Source organism: Portunus trituberculatus, chromosome 33, assembly GCF_017591435.1.
Source record: "Portunus trituberculatus isolate SZX2019 chromosome 33, ASM1759143v1, whole genome shotgun sequence".
NCBI lineage: Eukaryota > Metazoa > Arthropoda > Malacostraca > Decapoda > Portunidae > Portunus > Portunus trituberculatus.
Window position 1 is genome coordinate 2165721 of NC_059287.1, and position 22928 is coordinate 2188648.

The 22928-nt window shown below is 40.8% G+C and overlaps 1 protein-coding gene across 35 annotated transcripts in view; it reads left to right on the forward strand.

The window, feature by feature from the left end:
* The window catches only part of LOC123512468 (CUGBP Elav-like family member 4), a 754341-nt gene that overhangs the window by 712785 nt on the left and 18628 nt on the right, over positions 1–22928 (forward strand). For 20 of the 35 annotated variants that reach the window (XM_045268904.1, XM_045268911.1, XM_045268918.1 and 17 more), the window contains 5 exons: positions 12157–12248; positions 16975–17133; positions 17618–17768; positions 20237–20278; positions 22129–22287. In XM_045268904.1, the coding sequence (XP_045124839.1) occupies positions 12157–12248; positions 16975–17133; positions 17618–17768; positions 20237–20278; positions 22129–22287 (603 nt within the window). The remainder of the gene's footprint in view (positions 1–12156; positions 12249–16974; positions 17134–17617; positions 17769–20236; positions 20279–22128; positions 22288–22928) is intronic. The other 15 variants (XM_045268913.1, XM_045268933.1, XM_045268939.1 and 12 more) reach the window with 7 other exon arrangements.

Sequence of the window (22928 nt, forward strand, 5' to 3'; positions counted from 1 at the left end):
GGAAGTCTCGTGCTCGTGGGAAAAATAAATCCCCAGTCAAGTGAGCGAGGTGCGGCGAGCAGCAGTGTTTGGCCCGCCTAATAAGCCTTACTGACGCGCCGCGCCGCCACCCGCTGATCAACCTTTGCTCTTTTTTCAAAATGTCAGAGGATCCTACCTGCGCCGCCATCTTGGAACGGAAGTGACGTGGCCTGTGACGTCACGTGAATATTTCAGTGGTTAACCTCGCCACCCGCGGCGGGGCGGCGGTGCCTCTGGTCGCCAGCTTAGTGTGTGAGAGGCGGCGGGACGATGCAGAACTACCTCATTGCTGTTTTACCGTAACGTTCAAAGTGCAAAGATTTACCAGAGATACAAATATTTTCCTCCATTGTTACGAGTGACGTGTTGTGAGATGCTGGTGGGGCGAGAGGCCCACGCTACCTGTGAGTTTGTGTTAGAAAATGAAGTGACGGTCGCGGCCATCCAGGTGTTGAAGGAATGAGTATTTGACGCCGCCACTCTTCCGCTGTGCAGGTGAGTACTGAGTGCCAGCCGAGTGTTGCCGCACCCTCTGCCTCCACTGTGACCTTTGACCGCGATGCCCGGCGGGATGGGAAGCTTGAAAGAAAATAATTCCTGGCTTATGCCCAAAGCGGCGCGAAGCTGAAGATTGGCCGCGTCTCGGTGCTCCCCACTGCGTCTGGCTTGAGCCGCAGCCTCCCTTGCTGCTGATGCCGCGCCGCACTCTTTCACCAGATTTTACCCTGACGGTTGTTCACAATTACTCTTGACTTTTAGTACTGAAGGTAGATTTTCAGTTTTTGACAAATACCACAGATTATTATATGGAAAACTTGGTAATGGTTTCAGCTTCGTGGACTTGGAGCTACAATGAGACTGTTTTGAGTTTAGTGCAGTATTACAAGAAAGTAAGAAGTAGTCACCAATTCTGCGGACGGGAGTCAAGATTCCTGCACCGATGCGGTTCAAAGCAATGATCCTCAAGCCGTGCTACTCGCGCCACTGGAAACAATGCCAACAAGACAATCCTTTCAGCAGGAGTAGCGCCTGAACATGCCTCCTGCAGTAACTTCGTATCTGCTCTTCCTTCCCTTCCTTGGTCGGGAGGGTGGAGACGCGAGGCACACACTGAGAAGACCCTCACATTGGTTACAGCTGATTCTTCACATTGGATAACGAAAATTTTGACACTAACAACTAAAATATCATATGAGTAATTCTTAGGAGACATAAGTGTCCAATATTTAAAGAGAACAAGTACACGAAGACAATGGAATCAGGTCTACTATGGCGAACTATAGCAAACTGTCATGTGAGTAATTCGTCAGAAACAGTATTCAAGATAAGAAGTACACGAAAACAATACTAAAGTTCCAACTCAAACAAAGGAGAGCAAACTATCATACGGCCGTAAGCATCCAATATTTAGGAGAACCAGAACACGAAGACAATATTCACAGCTCCAACTCAAGGGAACAAAAGGGAATTCCGTCTAGTCATATCTGTGTCCTCGTTTCTGTGTCCTGGTTCAAGGGTCCGCTGTGCCCGCCGTCCAGCGCCCCGTCAGCACAATGCACCCGCCGAGCAGCAATCAGGGGCAGCCTTGAAAACTTATGCCTCGTAAACTCTCCGAAACGAGAGGTCGATACACCGCCCTCACTGTAACCCGACCGGAGATTCTGCCAATTTTCCAGCTTCGGCAAACTTCCAGGTCTCTCCCTCGCCCCGCCTGCCTCTCCTGCGCTGCTTCTCCTCCACTCACTCATCTCACTCACCCTAACCATTCCCAATACTAGAATCCACGTATCTACTAAGTGTGGTTTGATTGCAAGCTCGGATGTGGGCATGAGTGTGAAATATTCCACCCACCAACTCACACCATTCATTTCATCCACCAAATGAAGAGAGTTATTTTTGCTGCTAGAATTACCTTCATTTTCTTGCACCTCCCGATAGTTGCGCCTGTCTGGGCATGACTGCAAGCGTGAGTGTGAGCCTGAGTGTGAAATATGAAACTCCCTCAGCTTGCGTCAAAGTTCACGCGCCCACTCGTCTGCCCACGCACCGCCCACGTCTGCGCTGTCCCCGGTGACCCGTTGGGAAAAGGAAAAAAAAAATGTTCCGTCAGGAGTAACTCTGCATTGAAGCTACAGAACTTTCCTTTAAGATATAAGGAAGCAAGCAATATCTTCCTTTATCCTCTGCTCTTACTGTATCACGGAAACGTACAGTGCAAGTGAATGAGACGGGAAATATTTTGGACGAATTAGCAAGTAGCTTTTGTGGGAATTGTCGAATTTAAATGTACTATAGTGAATAAAAGAAAAAAGTTAATCAAGTTGTAGTGAATTTCCAAAAAAGAAAAGATATGTTACCTGAATTTAGCTGCTGATGTTACTTCTACTACTATTACTACTACTGCTACTGCTACTGCTACCACCACTTACTATTACTACTACTAATAATAATAATAATAATAATGATAATAATAATAATACTTCTACCACGACTACTACTACTACTTCTACGAGGCTTTACATACATCCAGTCAACCCAATCGTCAAGTGAAAGAAATATGAACGTTCTGTTTATGTAAATATTCTTTGAGCTCAAGAACTTCCCCTCAGATCAAAAGTGTGAGTGACAGACGACACCAGACAAATTCACCCTCATAGAATTTGACGCGAGACGAAAATTATGATCAGCAAAAAACAAGAATCGAGAAGAGAATTACAGCGAAAATTCGACTCTAGCTTGAAATTATTGCCAAAGTATCCAGACTAAATATAGACAGGAAAAAAAACATTCTAGGCCAAATTATCAACCGAAAAACTTCAATTTCAGACCAAACCAGCAACGGGAAACTTTTGATTGCAGCCCAGAAGTGAAATCAGAGAACTTGACTTTAAACCAGTCAAAATCAAATAACTCGATGTTTGACCAGAATTAGAACTGAAAATTCGGAAAAAAAAAATTAACCTAAAACGTACAGACCAGAATCAAAACTGGCAAAAATAGATAAATATAACAAAATCACCTTCGATGTACAGGAAGGGAAAAAAAAATAATCACACAAAACAAAAATAAACACCAATTATAATTCCAGCATTTTACGAAGAAGAAAAAGGAAGCATAATAATAATAATGTAATACAACCTGCCACTAATGTTCAACAATGATTGATTAATACCACATGCCACTAATACCTAGCAATGACAATAATACCACATGCCACTAATACCTAGCAATGACAGTAATACCACATGCCACTAATATACCCAAAAATGATAGTTTAATACACATGCCACTAATACCCAAAAATTACAGTAATACCATACGCCACTAACACCCGACATATACTAGGATAGGAAAGGAAGGACGAACTGATAATACATGACGTGATAACCGAATAAGAAGGAAGGGAAGATTGATAACATACGAGGAAATACCAGAATAGAAAAAAGAGAGGAGGAGGAGGAGGAGGGGTAACAAATGCGGACATGGGGAGGTTATTACAAATGTTCTCATCGGCAGCACGTCACCGGCACGTCATGTTAGCAAGCGTTTCTTACCGCGATGATAATTAATCCAAGCATTTAGAACCAGTCGACCGCACACACACACACACACACACACACACACACACACACGTTAAGGTTCACTATTTAGTTTATTTAGTCTTCGTTTGTTTAGCTTTATCATCACTCAAACATTTTCTTTTTTTCCTTTTCTGCACAAGCCATAAACAAAAACTGATTTCGAGCGAGTGAAATCAAGACTGAAATCTGAGTCACTAGTTTAGAAATCACGCTTCATTTACTTGTCTTTCCTCCTCTCTTGACTCTCTTCCTGCCTTCTTTCTCCTTTCTCTTTTACTTTTCCACCTCTTCGCAGTTCCCTTTGTTAGTTCGTCGTCTCTTTTCGTCGTTTTCTCGTTTCTCTCGTTCTCTTTCTCTTTTTTTCCCTATTCTTCCGACCTCTTAATTTTTTTTTTTTTTTTTTATTGATTCACTTTTTTTTCTCATATTTTTTTCTTCCTTCTTTGCCTTCTTTCTCATTTCTCTCTCTTCTTTTGTTGTTTATTCTCCTTTGTATTTAGTTTATTCATGTTTGTATATCTTTTAATCTCTCTCTCTCTCTCTCTCTCTCTCTCTCTCTCTCTCTCTCTCTCTCTCTCTCTCTCTCTCTCTCTCTCTCTCTCTCTCTCTCTCTCTCTCTCTCTCTCTGTTATCTTTCCCTTTTCCTATTTTCTCATTTACTTTCTTCCTCCTTCTCTAATCTTATCATCTATTCTCACTTATTTTCTCACTTTCTGATCTGGTTTCTCGTCTTTTCAAACCTATTTTCTTTTCGCCTCTCTAAGTTGCTGTCTTTCTCTCTTTCGTGTTTTCTCATTTATCGTTCGTTCTCATTTTATTCCTCCTTTCCTGATCTGGCTCCTCGTCTTTTCCAATCTGCTTTCTTTCATCCCTCGCACTTCCTTTCGTCCTCGGCTAGCCTGAACCCTCTCTCTGCTTCCACCACTGGGAGTCTCTCGGTCTCCTGTTTATCGTTTCCCTCTCAATCATTCCATTACCTCCACTGTTTCTTCAAGAGGACGTGACGCACCTTCGCAGTCTTCAGTGTCTTTTTTTTTTTTTTTTTTTTTTTTTTTTTTTTTTACTTTTCTCTACTTGTACATAAGTAGCGAAGGAGAAAGAGAGAGAACTATGGGCCAATGGGGTCAAATGGATGGACTTTGAAGGGTTTTTGTTTCCAACGGGAGTTAGAAAGTGTGTTTTGGCGTCGCTGAAGGCTGAGTGGCTTTGAAGGAGGGAGTGGAGAGGCCCCTGGAAGCTTGACTGATTGAAGTTTTAATGGTTGGTTCCGTAGATCTTTTTGTGACTTTTGGTTTCTTTATGGCGCGGAGGTTAGCGTTGAATGTGATTCTGAACTATTGCCTTTATTGTTTTGGTTGGCGAGCGTCACCAGTGTATCGTGATAAACTGTGGAGCGTTATTAGTATAGAAATACTGAGTCAACATGAACGGGTTTAAATATAATCCCTTCTCCAGTCTGCACTGTTATTAATGTGGAAATACTGCTCTATCAGCATTTGTAGTCCTAGATATAGTTCTTTAACCAATCTAGACTTATCAGTGTTGAAATTCTGCCCTATCAACACGTGCTGTCCAAGATACACTGTCACTATTGGATTTCTGTACCGGAGATGTAGAGGACGAATAAAAGAAATCTTCCATTCTGTTTAGTTGAATATAGGAGGCTTGCTTTATAATGTTAGTCTGTAGCAGTCTAGAATTACAATGATCGACAGTTGGCTTCCTCAGTCTTCACCACTCATCTCTGTAGGCCTGACCATCTTTTCCAAGCCACCCCGGTATAATTTATCAAATTTCTAATACTGTTTGGCTGCTTTGCCTTTCACCATCGCTGGATTGTTGTTACGTTACTCCATTTGTCCATGTGTTATCTCTTCTGGGTATGTGTCTTGTCCATTTCCACGTATCATTATTTCTTAAAGGACACAGACAGAACAAGGACATTTCATCCACCACCATAAGGAGAGAGTAACCAAGTGGCAATATTAGTTCTCTCAAAGCTTAAAGTGTTAATCTGAGACTACTAACCCTTATATCATCATCCTAAGCAGTGTTTTTCTTTGGCCAGTATTCTTAAACGATTCTCTCACTACGACTATTTCCACAGGCCACAGAAGTGATTAGCCATATTCTCAAGAGCGTTTCTCCTGTCAATAATGTAGAAATCTTCATAATTTGTCACTGGAACCGCAAAAACGCCCTTGAAAACCCATATAACTTCAACTGGAATCTTTCCAAAACAGCTGGGATGCAAGCAGAGGTGTTTTAGAATATAGTCCATAAATTTGGGGCCGCTGTGGTACAGTGGAACCATGCGTGCTTTGGGGTCCGAGGGGTCTCCAAGCGCGCGGGTTCGAATCCTGTCCACGGTCCGAGTGTAGGTTGGGCTTCCTCACTCGGGGCAACGGTTTCCTAGTGGAAGGGCTTTCAAAAAGGGGGGGTACCCAAAAAATATCCCCTTTAGCCCATAAATTCCCGTGAAAAACACATGGTATAGATAGAAAATATATATAATGAATAGATAAAAATAAAACAGACACTAACGCACTGAAGAGATGAAGAGTTGAAAAAAAAAGCAACTTGAAATCCTTATAAAAGTCTGAAGTGTCGATCTGAGGTGACTGACCCTTACATCACCAAACAAAGGCTCGGTTTTTTGCGTCTGCGTTGTGACTCCTGCTTGCACCGCGGCGGGGGACACGTGGCTTTGAAAAGGGAGAGTAAATAGGGGACCAATGCGTGAATTTGCGGTGATTTGTTGAGTACAGAGTAGCGAGGGTGAAGCGAGGCGTGGGCTGGCGTGGCTGTGGCGGTGGTGGTGGTGGTGGTGATGGTGGTGGTGCCTCAACAATTCATCACCCCGGGGGCTTGAAGCTGCTAGGACTGTCCACGATGCCTCGCCTCCTCTCCTCTTCACCGCCTTGCTACCACCTACATGCAACTTCATCACAGGCCTCATCACAGCCATTATCATTGTTTGCCATCATTGTTATCATCATCGGGGGCTTCTTGTCATTGTTATTAGTTTTTTTGTCATTGTTTTGTCACTATCATCATCTATTATCATTATCATTGTGTTTTTATCATTGGTGTCGTTATTCTTATCATCATTATTGTTTTCTGTCATTGTTGTTATCGCTGTTATCATTATCGTTGTGTCTTTTATTATTGGTTTTGTCACTATTAATATTATCATTGTTTTCTTTCTTTGGTTTACATTTCTGTTGAAGAAGAAGAAGAGGAGGAGGAGGAGGAGGAGGAGGAGGAGGAGGAGGAGGAGGAGAAAGAAGAGGAGGAGGAAAGTTTATCATTATTACTTTTCTTCATTGGCTTCAGGTAATCTTCATTTTAACAAATCTATTGCTTTCTTTTTACTCTTGGATTCATTATCTTTATCACCATCGTCATCACTTTCAAGCATTATCATCATCATTATCACCATCACCATTACTAATTGTTGTTTTCAGTCTACCACTTCACTATCATCACCACTACCAATACCATCTCCACCAACATCATTATCATTATCTTCATCACCATTATCATCGTCATCATCATCACCATCATCATATTCACTGTCAACCACCGCCACCACCACGATCACCATCTTGATCACTACCACCACCACCACCACCATCATTCTTCTAATCATCACCACTCTCTCCACTACTATTGGACAACTGCAATTCACCACTCCTTTGTATTAACTCAACCATTCCTGCTGTTTAACTATTTCAATTCGCCAGCTTTCTGATCTCTTCTCATTCTCTCTCTCTCTCTCTCTCTCTCTCTCTCTCTCTCTCTCTCTCTCTCTCTCTCTCTCTCTCTCTCTGACACGTTTAAATTTGTAGTCTAGGCGTTTTGTTCCCTCGTAAGGAATATTTCAAAGGCCACAAGAATGGTTAGTCGTGTTTTCATGATCATTTTTCAGTTGGTAATGTAGAATCATCGTTAATCCTTTCAGTACCCTGCCGCGTTTTCATATTCATTTTGGTTACTATTTGGCGATTTTATACAGCTTGAGAATCTTATACGAGGATTGAAATAGTAAATACTCTGTCCATTAATCTTCTGACCTTCATAGACCCTTCCTAGTGCAGGTAAAATCGTCTAATCATATCCCCAAAAAATTATGGAAAAAAATGCATCTCAGTATTGAAGGGGGTTAAAGTGTTACCAGGATCATATATATACCTTTGAAAATCTCATCAAAATGAATTACAACCAGTTAAGACATTCGAGATTACATTTTATCTTATTTATAGTTAAATTTATTTCATTGATCATCGTAATCATCGTCAACTCCTTCGGTACCATGACACATTTTCATTTTCATTTTAGTTACTATTACTTCACGATTTTTTTACAGCTTCAGAAACTTATGTGGGGATTAAAATAGTGAAGACTTTGACCTTTAATCTTCTGACCTCCGTATACCCTTCCTAATGTACTAAAATCTTATAATAACACCAAGAATTCATGACAAATGCGTTCCAGTGCTGAAGAGGTTAAACTGCTACTAGAATCATACAAACTCCTTACTAGTACAGCCTATTTGAATAATTGATGTTTCTTTCATACACTCTGATTAATAGTGATGACTTGTATCCCTGTTAAACTATTATCAAACTCTTATAGGTACATATAACACACTATTGAACGCGTCAGTAGCATCCATCACAGCCTGGCCAAGTAGCGGAGATATAACGCTGACTGAATTCCTATGTGAGAATTCAGACCTTCGTTTTGAATCTCCCGAGGAATTCTCTCATCTCGAATGCAGACAAGAGAAGGAAAAGAAAAAAAAAGAAATGAGACACAGAATCTTGCAGCACTGGAAGGCACATAAATACTCGTAAATATGGAATCGAGTTATAGCACCGGGAATGAGATTTGGCCGGCGGAAGTTTGGGGCGGCCGAGGGGAGAGAAGTCGTGCTCTCTCTCTTTCCTTCCCTCCCTCTCAGCCAGCGGCCATGTTGGAGCTGCCTTTCCTCTCTCCATTCTTCATTCCTTCCACCAGCAATTTCCTCCACAAAAAACGCATTTTTTTATCTTCTTCATATTGTTACATTGTATCTCGTGTGCTTTTCGTTAGTACATTACTGAGAGGCAGTCGTTAGTATAGTGATTTTTGTTTACTTCCTTATTTTCTCTGGTTGCAGTGTTATCAACGGAGTGCATTTCTAAGCGTCGTGATATCAGTATTTTATTGTATTTAGTGTGCCAGTTTTCTGTTTTACACTTATTTTTAGTACCTATTTATTGCCAAAAAGTAGCCTTCGTACCCTTGAGAAGACAGAATGAGCCGTCTATTCTTTTATTTTGTGTGTCTGTGCAAACGTTCCGATATTCTGATTAACAAAGGACAATCTCAGCCAAAAGGACCATGTTTTGAAACACTTGTGTGCGACATTCCCCTTTGTGACATGTCTTTTGAAGGTGTTGTAGTATGGTTCTAGTTTCGGATCGGCAAAAATTCCTATATTACTAAGAGAATAAACACCATTGGTAATCGGAATAATTTCTTGTAGCCAAAGAGTGGTTTCGAGACATGTACCCTTTTTGTCGGGGGAGGAGGGGAGGGTTAACTCTCTCGGACCTGCAAGGGGACTGGCAACTAACTGGACTTTTTTTATGTTTTATATTGCCCTTGACCACTTTTCCCCTCGTGCATAAAAAAAAAAAAAAAATCTCCGCCCACTAGAAATCTGCGTCAGCCTTCCACCACACCGCTACACCACCATCAAACATCACAATCGCCGCTGTTGCCGCCGTGGTGTGGTGTGGGAAAGCGTCCGTCCACCACAGCGAACGTTAATATTTGGACCTGACAACATTTACCCAAATCAGAAGACTCGCGTAATGCATTAACTGTTATGTTTGTTATCCTGCCTCGCGCCTGTCACCGGCCAGACAAAATTCCTGGTAGGGTAAGCACGGCGGCTGGAACAGTGGTGGTGGTGGTGGTGGGCTGTGTGTTTGGTGAGTGGTGTTGTGGTCAGTTTGTGGTGGTGGTGGTGGTGGTGGTGGTGGTGTGTTTGGTGGTGGTGGTGGTGGTGTGGTTGGTAAGTGGTGTTGTGGTGGTGTGTGGTGGTGGTGGTGTGTGTGGTCAGTGGTGTAGTGGTGGTGGTGGTGGTGGTGGTGTGTTTGGTAAGTGGTGTTGTGGTCAGTTTGTGGTGGTGGTGGTGGTGGTGGTGGTGGTGTGTTTGGTGAGTGGTGTTGTGATCAGTGTGTGGTGGTGGTGGTGGTGGGTTTGGTGAGTGGTGTTGTGGTCAGTTTGTGGTGGTGGTGGTGGTGGTGGTGTGTTTGGTGAGTGGTGTTGTGATCAGTTTGTAGTGGTGGTGGTGGTGGTGGTGGTCATCGCTGCCTCTGATGCTACAAACACTCACTGGTTTTGTGTCTATTTCATTTTCCATTTGAATTCATGAACGAAGGTATTCATTTTTTTTTTTACTTGGAAAATTGTATACTTCCTCAGTTCAGTTATCGTGACTTTTCGTTATAAGGAATGATATTGATGCTCTGACATGACTTGATTGACCGGAAAAATTGAATCATGAGTTTTGTTTCAGTTTCCCTTCAAATCACGTTCACAAAAAAAAAAAAAAAAATGCGTAACTTCTAATATTAGTTACATTTATCACGTGACTTTTCGTTAGAAGGAATGAAAGTGACGCTCTGACATGACTTGATTGACCGGAAAAATTGAATCATGAGTTTTGTTTCAGTTTTCTTTCAAATCACGTTGACAAAAAAAAAAATGCTTAACATATATTAGTTACATTAATCTTACCAAAATAAAAAGAAAACGAAAATTGATAATAAAAAGGAATTCAATAACGTTCTCCTTTTTTATTTGAACCGATAAAGAAAGTCTAGCATTATTTTATATAGACTTTTACTTAAATCGCTGAACAAAAGAGCAAATGATGATATAAAAGAGACCATTTCCCCCTCGTTCAATAAAAGTGATTATTTGACATCCGGAAATTTATTGGCAATTTTATGTGTCTTAATGGACTAGAATATGTAACAATGAATAATATTTCTTTCCTATTCAAATTAATCGATTTCACATTGTTATATTCTAACGTAAAAGTTATTATTTTTTTAGTAAACAAGATTATTTAAATGAAAGAAAATTTTATTGACGTTCTGATGTGACTTAGGATATTTAACAATTTAATTTCTCTCTCTCTCTCTCTCTCTCTCTCTCTCTCTCTCTCTCTCTCTCTCTCTCTCTCTCTCTCTCTCTCTCTCTCTCTCTCTCTCTCTCTCTCTCTCGTTAAATGAAATTAAAATTTTTCGTATTCTTTCATTCTTATTTTCCTTCTTTTTTTTCTGTTTCTCCTCCTTCGCAGTAAACAACACAAGGAAAGTAAAAAGTTGAAGGAAAAGAATGTGCACTGTCTCTAAAACTTTCCCTTCTTCAGACAATATTCACCCAAAAGATTACTGGTTTCCAGTGTTATTCAGAGGCAGTAATTGTTTCTCGTAACTGTAGGTGAGGTCAACATTGTCTGTTCGTTTGTCTGTATGCTCGCAAATAATGCTAGTTCGGAGGTTTTCATTTGCTGAGAGAGAGAGAGAGAGAGAGAGAGAGAGAGAGAATGTGCGGGGGAGGGTACGTCATAAGAAAATTCTTTTATATTGGTTGAACTTTGCTGTTTAAATATGAATGGCAATAACATAATATTTTAGTACTTACGTGTGTGTGTGTGTGTGTGTGTGTGTGTGTGTTAGCTGGCAGTGACCGAATGCTACAAAATCGACAGATAAATAGACATGGCGCTAAATTAGTTAATAAGTCAAACAAACAGCTACGTATACTGTTTGTGGCTCCTTTTCAGCAAATATGGATACACATTTTTACAACACACGACACTGACCGTGATGATGATAATACTACGAGCCACTGTTTTGCTTCGTGTACTTAGAATGGTATGCTGTCCTTCCTGTGGTATTCTGATTAACCTCTCTTTTATTCTACCCAGGTTCTCAAAGCTCACGAGGCTATTCTCTTGTTACCACTATTTTCAAAGGCTAAAAAGATGAATCGTCAAGTTTTCCTGTTGCTTTTCCTTTGACAATTATGTGTAAGCCTGATTATTTCCCCGCAGATTCTATTATTTTCGTACATTCTTCCGACTTTTAAATTTCCAGGTTCTGTGTTTGTGAAATATGTGAATAGATAACTGATGGCTTTCTACAGCTATCCATGCTTTTATTTATGTTCTTATAAGTCTTTTTTTTAGGAAGGTGTTAATGAAGATATTTTATTAACAGGTCGTGCATTTGTGAGACATGTAGGGATGTTTTGTATACAGTTCTGATGTCTTATTGCAGTTTCCTTGCTTTCTTACGAGTCTCTTTTTTTTTCTAGCAAGGTGTTAATGAAGTTACCTTTCTTTCTAAACAGGTCGTGCATTTGTGAGATATGTACGGATGTTTTGTACACAGATTTGATGTCTTCTTGCATTTTCCTTGTTTTCTTTATATTAATACGGGTCTCTTTTTAGCAAGGCGTTAATGAAGGTGTTTTTGACTTTCAGGTTGTGCGTTTGTGAAATACGGCTCCCACACCGAGGCTCAGGCGGCCATCAACACACTTCACGGCAGTCAGACAATGCCGGTAAGTCACACTGTAAGTCACTAACGCCGCCTTTTTATAGTGTTTGTGAGTAGCACTGTAATCCAGTTCCTACAGTGCATTTTGAGTGTGTGTTGGTGTGGTGTCCTGTGGTGTCTTGTGGTGTGATGTGGTGTTGTTTGGTGTTCGTGGTGTTAAATGTAAAGAGACAAGTAGATAGAGAGATAGACAGACACTTGTGTACAGACAATGTAGAAACAGGGTCTTAAGAGTGACTGACTGACTGACGGGCTGATTGACTGACCACAACTTACATACACACGGAGATAGACAGTGGCGTTCCAAAGTTCGCCAAGCAAAAAATTGTATGAGGCTTTTAGTGACAAGTTAGAGGTAGGTAGGGGAGCGGCGAGTTTGACTCAGGGGGCCCCTTCAGGGTATTTTAGACAGTTAAATTCATGAAGTCTACACCTTGTCACAGCGCAGCTGTGTGCAGTGACTGATTGCGTCAAATCGGTTAGAACTCGCAAGGCCCTTGCTTTCTTGGGCAAGTTAGGGTTTGTCGGACTGTAAGAAGCGCCTCTGGAGATAGAGATAGAAACATACAAACAGAAACAGGACCTCCAGACTGACAAACAGTAGCAGGAACTTACACAGAAAAAAAATAAAGATGTAGAGACAGAGAAAAGCAGAAATTTGTAGATACAGAGGCAAAACAGAGACAAAACAGACTTACAAACAGCAGAAGCAGACACAGACAAGCAGAAACAGGAACGTGCAGAGACACAAAACAGAAACATGTACAGTCGAAATAAAAACTTAAAATAACAGAAACGTACAGACATGCATACAGACAGACAGACGGGAAAGCAGATGCAGAGGTCTTGTTAATCTTATTACTATTAATGTTTTACGAGTTTATCAATGCAGTCAGTCAGTCATGGAATTAGCGAAATGATTAGCATGTTAGAATTATTTTGCTCTCTTTGTCACTGTAGTGTGTGTGTGTGTGTGTGTGTGTGTGTGTGTGTGTGTGTGAAATAAGGCATGTTATTTATTTTTTTCCTCATAGCCTCGTAACCAATCTTGAGTCTGTCAGAGAGAGAGAGAGAGAGAATCCGTAAACCATATAACATTTAAGTTAAAAAAAAAAGTATACAAAAAAAAACAAGCAGGAAAGGAGTAAGGATAGAATGTAATAGAAACAAACACGTAAGAATGAAATGTATTTTAGCCTATTGTAGTTGGATGATTCAGTGACTCGAGACTCATTCGAACCAGTTGAAGATTCACAGAGTTTTGTGTGACGAATTTAGACAGAAAATATAGTCATCCGTTTTTATTTCATATGTAACTAATCATATATCAAGAAAGGACTAGTTGTTGTTATACATATTTGTTCCTTGCAGTGAAACCAATTTAGCAAGTTTTCGGTTAGATCTAGCGGATATGACAACTGGTAAGAAAAAAAGATTAATCAATAAATTCACAAGAGTAACTAGCTAAATTATTCCATGTCCAATCAAACAGGAATTTTTTAGAGCCTTACCAATGATTTAGAAGATTTTGTGTGTCAGTGTGGCAGATTTTGATAGTAGTAGTTGGCATCAGGGTTCACAACGTCACCGTGTGGTTGTCATCTCAACATGGCAGAGTTCCTTAAGTTCTTACTTTGCGTTATAAAGCGATTTCTGTATACCTCACCGTGGTTCTGGGAAGCTGACGATCCCCTGGTGTACTCGTGATGACCAGCCACGCTTTGATATTGAGAGGTTAGAGTCAATACAGGAACTACAGTCCTCTAATCTTCCAAACAGTCCATCTTGCTGAAGACTTGCTCGGCAGAGGAAACATGCATACGTAAAAGTAAAACAGTGTGGGATTTAGTATGTTGTGTTCACTTTTTTCAACTAGTCATCCCGTACACCTTTATTACTGGGGCACTAGGCTGTGTTGATTAAGTTTGGGTTATATAAGAGAAGAGGTTAGCTAGATAATTGCACATACATAAAATTATACTGTGTTGATAGAGTGTGGATCTTTATGAGATAGAAAGGCTAGTTGGATGTACATATACCTACATTAAAGAAGTAGAAAAAGACTTGGTAAATCCTTTGGTTAATGTTTATATCGTCCCTTTAGTAGGTAGCGCATGTCACGACTGCAGTGTGTGTGTGGTAGTATATACTGATTGATTCACTGTACTTCACGTCTATCAAGTTTTTTGGGAGGCGCGTTTGGCTATTACTGTCCCTAACTCATATTGATGCTTTTAAAACTCAACACGTTCAGCCAAAAACAGAGTTAGATGAGGTTTAAACTAGGTTAGGCTAGTTTACTTAATTACGTTAGCTTAGATCGTTTGTCTTTGTTTAGTTGGCCTGGAATATCAAAATAGACTAAATTTTGTATTTTAAAGAATCTAGAGACGAACGGCCACATTCGGCAAAGAAAGGACATCTTGTAAACATTTACCCATTATATACAGACCAAAGTAAAGAAAAAGTGAAATTTAATACAGAGAAGCTTGAGTTGCCTGGAGAGTGAGTGAGTTGTGCAAGGCCAAAGTAAAGGTAGTGGTAGTGTTGAAAGAGAGAGAGAGAGAGAGAGAGAGAGAGAGAGAGCTGCTTGAATTGTGGATGGGCGAAAAGGTGAAGCACAACACAGAGATGCTTGAATCACCTCGAGAGAATGAATGAGTGAGTTGTGCAAGGCCAAGGTGAAGGTAGCGGTCATATTATTTGAGAGAGAGAGAGAGAGGACTGAATTGTGCATAGGCAGTGGTCCTCTTCTCATGTCTTCCTTTGTCTTCCACTCTGCCTTCCACTAGAAAAAAATAGAGTGGATCTGAGGAACAGCCACAAATTTCCATGCCTGAAAAATTAACATAAGGAGGACAAACCTGAATAATTTATTAAGGTTATTACAGTATCAAAGAAAAAAAAAAGGATGTGACAATGGAGTGTAAGTAAAAAAAAAAATCCTAGGAAAAGATACAATTTTCCCCTAGGATTAACAAATAAGAGAGCAGATGAATAGATTAGGAGGTGACTGATTGATTGATTTAGTGTATAGCACTTTTACCACCCCATTAACACAGTGTGGGAGAAAAGATATGGAATTCACTGTAGAAAGCAGTGTAAGGAGATGATGAGCATGTGTATTCTCCATACTTATAATTCTTTCAGTCTTTCCTTTAGTTAATGTACATGCACTTCTTACCTCCATCAACTTCCCTAATTTATTCCACATTTTTTTCCCCTCTATTCAGCAAAAAAAGCTGAAATAAGTCCAGTAATCAAAGAATACAGTAAAAAAGGATAATCCAAAACTGTAAAGAAAAGTATTGAAACCTCCCACTGTATTTGTATATATAAAAGGACTGTTGGGTGTGTTAGAGTGTCTTTGATAGAAAATAGTACACAGAAAGGAAGGAATGATTATAAAGTCCAGTTACCAAAAGTACGCAATCGAAAGAATTGTCCAAAACTGCATAGGAAAGTATTGAAACCTCTCTCTGTATTTGTATTTGTATATATAAAAGGATTGTTGGGTGTTTTAGAGTGTCCTTGATAGAAAATAATACACAGAATGGAAGGAATGATTGTATATTTGTTATCCTAGAGCACTCTGCATCACTGGAATGGTTTGTGTTAGTAGAAGTTTTGTTGAAGTTTGATTTGCAGTTATTATTCACTTCTTTTTTCACTAATTCATTTATTTTTTTCTTGATGTGTGTGAATCATTAGTGGGCAGGTGTGTTGTGTGTGTTATGGGTGCAGGTGTCAATGTTTGGTGTTGCAGGTGTGGGGGTGTTGCATCAGGTGTGTGGCAGAGTGGAGAGAGTGAAGTGTGAAGCTTGTTTATTGTTATTTTGTGAATGTTTTGATAATATTGTGATTTTTTTTTATAGTATTGTGGAACCTCTTGAGCATTTAGTCTCTCTCTCTCTCTCTCTCTCTCTCTCTCTCTCTCTCTCTCTCTCTCTCTCTCTCTCTCTCTCTCTCTCTCTCTCTCTTTCATTTGTGGAATGTTTAATGGAAACTTATGTTACTTGTTGCTGTAAGTTGTGTGTGTGTGTGTGTAAATTTAGCATATTTAAGATTTGATGCCCTGCCTTGGTGCATTATTTAAACACTGGGAAATTAATCTAAGGGCAGGATAGACTGGCCATAAGAGGCTTTCATTGGGGATCAGACTTCTAGCAAGATACACGAGAAACTAAAGAAGAATCTAATACCTTTACTGAATGGGTCAAGATAATGACCAAGGCTTGAGTGTGTAGGATGGTAGGGAGGTTGATGAATTGAGTATATATTAGTTCAGTGTTAACATTGAAAACTGTCTTGTATGTATTTTGATTTGGAGAATTCTCATAACTTCTTTGAGGAAGGATTTTTATTTATTTATTTTATTTTATTCTATTTTTTTTCAATGCATAATAAGTAGAACAATTGAGTGTGAGTGTTAAGCTTGATGTAATGTACAGGGCCTGAGCTACACTTTTACACTGGGGTCCTCTCTCCATATTTATCCAGCTTTCCTTGCTTTGTCTAGTTTATACTGGGTATTGGTATATTTCTATGAGAGAATGCGTACTTTTATGCAATCCAGACATCTTCCCTTCCTCAGTTTCTTTTAATTTCTCTAGTGTAATCATAAATGTGTGTATGTGAAAGGCCAGATTGGTTGGGTGTTGATAGAGCCAAGTAACACTAGTGCAGAGAGACAGAGGCCAGTGGTCGTGGCAGCATGCAGCAAGCAGTGTTCCTCTCCACAGGGTGCATCTTCGAGTCTGGTGGTGAAGTTTGCAGACACGGAGAAAGAAAGGCAATTGCGACGCATGCAACAAATGGCTGGAAACATGGGTCTTCTAAACCCCTTTGTATTCAACCAGTTTGGCGCCTACGGGGCATATGCTCAAGTCAATGTGTCAGAGGTAAGTGGCAGGCCGTCCCGGGACTGGTGGAGGGTGTGGCCTGAGGTGGGCTTAGCTTTTTGTTTGTGTGTATGAAGACAAATCATAATGACAATCCATTACCATTTGCAAGTCAAAGATTTCTATGTCACGATCAATTGCAGTGTTTTAAAATTAGACATTTCATTAATTGTTGATGTAATGAAGCTTTTGTGAAAATACTTTCATCAGTTGGTCCATGAAATGCAGTGTATTTACTTAGTTACTTAGTTATATTTACCTAGTTGTAGTTTTACAGGGCCTGGGCTTTATGCTCGTGTGGCCCCGTCTCCATATCTACACTTATCCAATCTTACTTTAAAAATATGCACACTCATTGCAGACAGTACTTCTTCATTTAAACTGTTCCACGTTGCAATACAGTGTGTGTGTGCGTGTGTGTTAGCCTTAGATATCAAGTGATATAATAGTTAGTTTGAGTGAAGCTTTACTGTGTTCCTTACAGCAGCAGTTCATGCAGCAGCAGGCTGCCCTGATGGCTGCCGCCTCCCAGGGCACCTACATCAATCCCATGGCGGCGCTCGCCACACAAATGCCACATGCCGCTGCGCCACTGGCCAACGGCATCACCAGCCCAGTCGTCCCGCCCACTTCCGGTGAGCACCCCCACCACGCCCCCCCCGGCGCCAGTGGTAATGTTGATGGCTGTTGACTGGATTTCTTGGTGTCAGTGTGTAATCTGTGGTGGCTTAGGGATGGTCTTGTGGACTAGACATTAGCTTGTGTGCAGTGGTCTCCTTCCCAGCAGGGTAGTGTTGTGTGTGTATGTGTGTGTGTATGTGTGCGTGTATGTGCGTGTGTGTGTGTTTGGTAGTCAGTGTGCATGCTCACGGTCATCATCACTCAATCTCACAGCTGTTATGAGTTCAGCTGCATTCTCATTTTCCCTGAAAATTTCAGTCAATCAGTGGAGGCAATGCTACATATGAAGAGCTCAGGCCTGTTGGTGCCTTCCTCACAGACCAGCCAACTAGCTATTGCTTCTGGTGTGATCAGGTGATTGGCACATCACCATCTGACACCCAACACCAAATGATGTGTCTGTTGTTAGCACTTGAATCAAACTAAACTAGATGGCATCATGTAAGAAATTAAGGTACCAAATATGGAATCAAAGTTTATAGCTTCTGATAATCAAGAATACTGGGAACCCAAGTGTATTATACAGTGGTTAGCTATTACTTGAAAGTTTTACTCTGAGCATGTCACTGTGTTCCAATACAGACTTGTTATCTGGTCACATCTAAGTAAAACAGGATTCCTTCAGTGTTCTCTGCCTTGAGAGAAAATGTCACCATTGCACTGTGAACTGTTTGGAGTTTTGAATGTTACAAGCGGCAGTGAAGGGAGGTGGGGAGAGCTGCTCTGTGACACAGCCAGGGCTCACAGGCAGGGTGTGGAGGGTCCAGGGTGGCAGGGCAGCAGTGTGTCTGAAGCACTGGTGTGGATATGAGTGGTTGGCAGCCCCCTAGTGAGCAGGGAAAACTTAATAACCATTGTCCATCAATTCTTGGTATGATCTGTTATCGAGAGACCTTTTCTTTCATTATCCATGCAAATCTTTTATGATTTTACTTGAAGTTCATGAATCCAAATCACTTTTTTTTTTTTTTTCTTTTGATATATGAATATAATTAAGTATTTAGTTACTTGACAAAGCATTGAGCTGCATGGTGTCATTTGTGTTATGTAGTACAAGTCAATAATCTGTTCCACAAATGGGCAGAGTGACCCAGTGGTTCCCGGCCTTTGGTGACATGCAGTCCCCGCTCGTGCCCTCCCCTTAGCTCTGGGAAAACCATACACTTGTTTTGATATTTTTTGGTGTTTCACTGTTTTCTGTTGTCATTATATGTAAGCCTGAAATAATTACTCCCTTCAGCAATTTTTCTTATTGAAATTTCAGTTGATACATAACTTGCTCTGATACATTTATCTTTAGTTCATCACCACTGGGCCAACACTCCTTTTCCTGCAAGTCACAGTCAAGTTTTCCTATGCTCTTCTCCCACACACAGTTTTGACAGGCTGTATAAACTGACAGGTCAAGCTGCTAGCAGGAGTCAGGTTCAACCCTCATGGTAAGACTTCAGGAAATAGACATTACACAGAAACTGCTGAACCTCCTTGACCATTATTGCGGAGCCTTAAGCCGGGCAGTCATTCCATCCTGTGTGTGGAGGTGTGCTTCCTAATTACAGGGAGCTGCTTCGTTTCTTACTGTCAGATGTGGAGGAACAGCCACACATCTTTAGGCACAGAACATTAAATTTTTCAACACATAACATTCAATCTTACAACTAAAGCATCCTCCTCACACAACTTGTGCCTCCATTGGAGTATTATGTTCATCAGCACTTGATTATAAAAGTATAGTTGTGAAGTCTGCAGGTTGATATTTAATCAGTCAATTATGCAACCAGCTGTTATATTGCAGCAGGAACAGCAGCAACTGAGCAGTGCCTTGGCTACTGGAGCCTGCAGGGCAGTGCCACTCTGGCAGGAAGCTTCACCTCTCACTACATCCTCCTTTAAGAGCAAAGCTAAAGGGGCAATGCAAAGTTCAGCTGCAACACTGACTCTATCAAGCACCATTTTTGTGTAGATGCAAACATGCAAGTGTTGGCAACCCTCACACCCTCACAGTACTTACTGTGTGCCAGTGTGAAAGATGTCGTGTTCCCAACCTTCATAAAATGGCTTGATGTCATAGATTGGTACATATTTTCAATGGAGTATTGATAGAATACATAGACTAGTTAGCCACAGCTAAGGCTGAGTTAAATACACCACCTAATCTCCTAAAAGCTCCTTTGTGACTCAGTAGAGAACACACTCAGCCTCCCAGCATCAACGCCGAGTCATGGCCAAGGTGCCTGCAGTGACACGTAGCATTACACAGAGACTGAGGATGCTGTTCACTCATCATGCACATCCCTTATCTGGTAGGACTCCTCCAGGTAAAGCCTTGTCCCACACACGAATCACCTCATTACACCACGTAAACAGATCTCACCAAACCACGAAAAGACTGGCGCTAACAGACGTCATTCCATCTTTGCAGCATCTGTGCCACTGGTGTGGGACATTCAAAGTTCAAAAGTTGGTAAGTTAGTAGTCAGTCCCAGATAAACCCTAGCTTAGACACTGAATTATGCGCCCGAATTCTGATACTGCCTCACCCAGATTTTCTTGCTGTATCCCAATGTAAACTCATTAACAGTCAGTTTTCTTGCCTCCTAAACCTGCTGCCATCAGTCACCCATAAGTCTCCCAGCATCACTCTTTTCTCTCCTCCACTCTTGAAAAAATGGAAGAATTCGGGTTCGGCCTCCAGTGCTTTAGATAAAAACACTTACCTGGAAATTGTTGTACCATAGGGCAGACATCACCTCATTATCACACTCATTGATCACTGTACTGACTGAGCAGTAAGGTAAGGCGAAGATCAATCTGGAAGTGAGACTCAGCATACCATTCCAGTACCACACTTACTTTTTTTGCAGTTTGTGTTAAGGAAATAGTCCTTCACAACATTGGAAAGCACTGAATTAAGGCATTATAGTAAATCCAAATCTATAACTGAAGTTGCAATAAACAGTTAATAGAAGAGAGTTTGCTTCTAATGAACCTCAACAATAGAGCAAGCAACATGAGAAGCTGTTTATTAAAGCTGATAATGGCATGATTATCACCATATAAAAAATCACTAACATCAGCTTGGCCTTCTCTCTTAAGCTCCCCTCCTGATTATCTTCACTTCCTTCCCTTTTCTGTCCATCTGTCTCCTGTGTGTGTTCTTGTTCAATGTAAGTGGCACTCTTGTGACAAACACCATAACTTTGTGTGCGTGTGTGTGTATGTGTGTGTGTGTGGATGGGGTGAGGACGGCGTTTGCAAAGTTTTCCAAAACAATCCAGGATTCACTTAGCTCAAAAGTATTTTAAGGAAACAGGGAAGAAATATCTTTAATTATCTACATCTATATATTTATTTCAATTCCATTGAAAGAATTACTTAGTTAACGCCGTTTGACTGGCTATTTAATGTTTGTTGTCAGTGTTATTCTTGTTGCAAACTTTTAAAGTGCTGTTCTTGTGTTCCTTTGTCTTTTATCTATAAATGATGGAAAAGTTTGGAGGAGAGCCTTAGTGCATTCACTTGTTTGTTATAACATTGAACACAACAGCTAGTAGTTGTAACTCTAAATGGCTTCCTGTGATTTGCCCCTCCAAGATTTTCTGTCAGTCTTGTGATGTATTGGTAAACATCTCATCAGAGTGAAGAGAAGTAACTCATAAGGATCAGCATGAACTCAACCCACACACTTCTGACCGAGATGTTTGCCAATCACTCAGTTGTTCCACTAAACATGTGCATTGATTTCAGGATATTATTTGGGTTTCAGGAATTTTGTCCATTGTCAGTGTTAATAATGTAGGGAGTTGTGCACCAGTAGGCTCAGATTAACCCAGGAATGGTCAGTGATGAGTCCTGTGCAAGATGCTTAACCCTGGAGCTGAGCCTTGGTGATGGACTCTGTCCGTAAAGGCTTTCCCAAAGTAGAATATATCACTATTTAAGCTGTTTTTAGTAAATACTACATGGAAATCAGTTTACTCTTTTGCAATACATTTCAAACAATAACTGAAGAGCAGTACTTGTCTTTACAAAAACTACTGTAGCTTCCTCCACTCACTCCAGACCTGAACAAATTAATAGATAACTGTAGATGCTTTTCACTTTTAACGGATTCCATGTATTAATCCAGAGCCTTAACCTAGAAAGTACTTGCCCATTGGATGATGGCACCTCAGGTTACATCCTCCTCAGGCAGGTGCTTGCACACAGTGACTACCCCTACCCCAGGTGACACCCTCCCCCAGGCACCCTCTGCCCCTGGTGGGTCCTGCACCACCTGCTCTGCACCTGATCAGTGTTGCCATGTCTCCCCAGGTGCCAGTCAAGCTCAGCCCGTTAACGGCGCATTGCCCTCCATGCCTTCCCCTACGATGCAGAATTTCAATATAGCTCCTCAGCCAGGGCCCAATAGCCAGCCAGGCGGGAGCGAGGGGGCTGTGTTTGCCAATGGCCTCCCTCAAACCTTTGCTGCACGTAAGAACTTTTCTAAAAACTTTCCACCAACAGTATTTCTACTTATGCTACTAGCCTACTATATATATATATATATATATATACAGGTGCGTTGCCATGGTCATTGTAAGCCACATCATGCATTGTAGTGCGATGCGACGACATCTTGAAGCATATGTCCAATTCTCTTGTTGAATTGAAGGATTATTAAACAAACAATTGGAACATTACCAAATCATTTCCTGTTGTGTCCATCAGACCTAAAGCTTTCCAGAAAGAAGGTGCTTGTATCATGTATCATGCTAAATCACACTGTCACTCCTGCCCGTGTGCCTCGTGTCCTCAGCATGATCACAATAAGAGGTGTGTTGCTGTGCCTGGTATACAGGTTGATTGATTTTTCATTATTAAGATCAAAATATTTTGGAACCAACATTCCAACCTTTCATTGGACTTGTGCATTGTAATACAGCATTAGCAGTATGTGCAAGCTAGCTTTCATTGATAAAAGAGATTTCACATGACAACATTTCAGATCATAAGATGGGAATAAAGTCATACTAGAGGCTGTGCCTTGAATTGTGTACCTTGCTGGTACAACATGTGAATTAGACAGTAATATCTCCTGTGTTCAAATTAATGGAATAACAAGTTAATTTGTT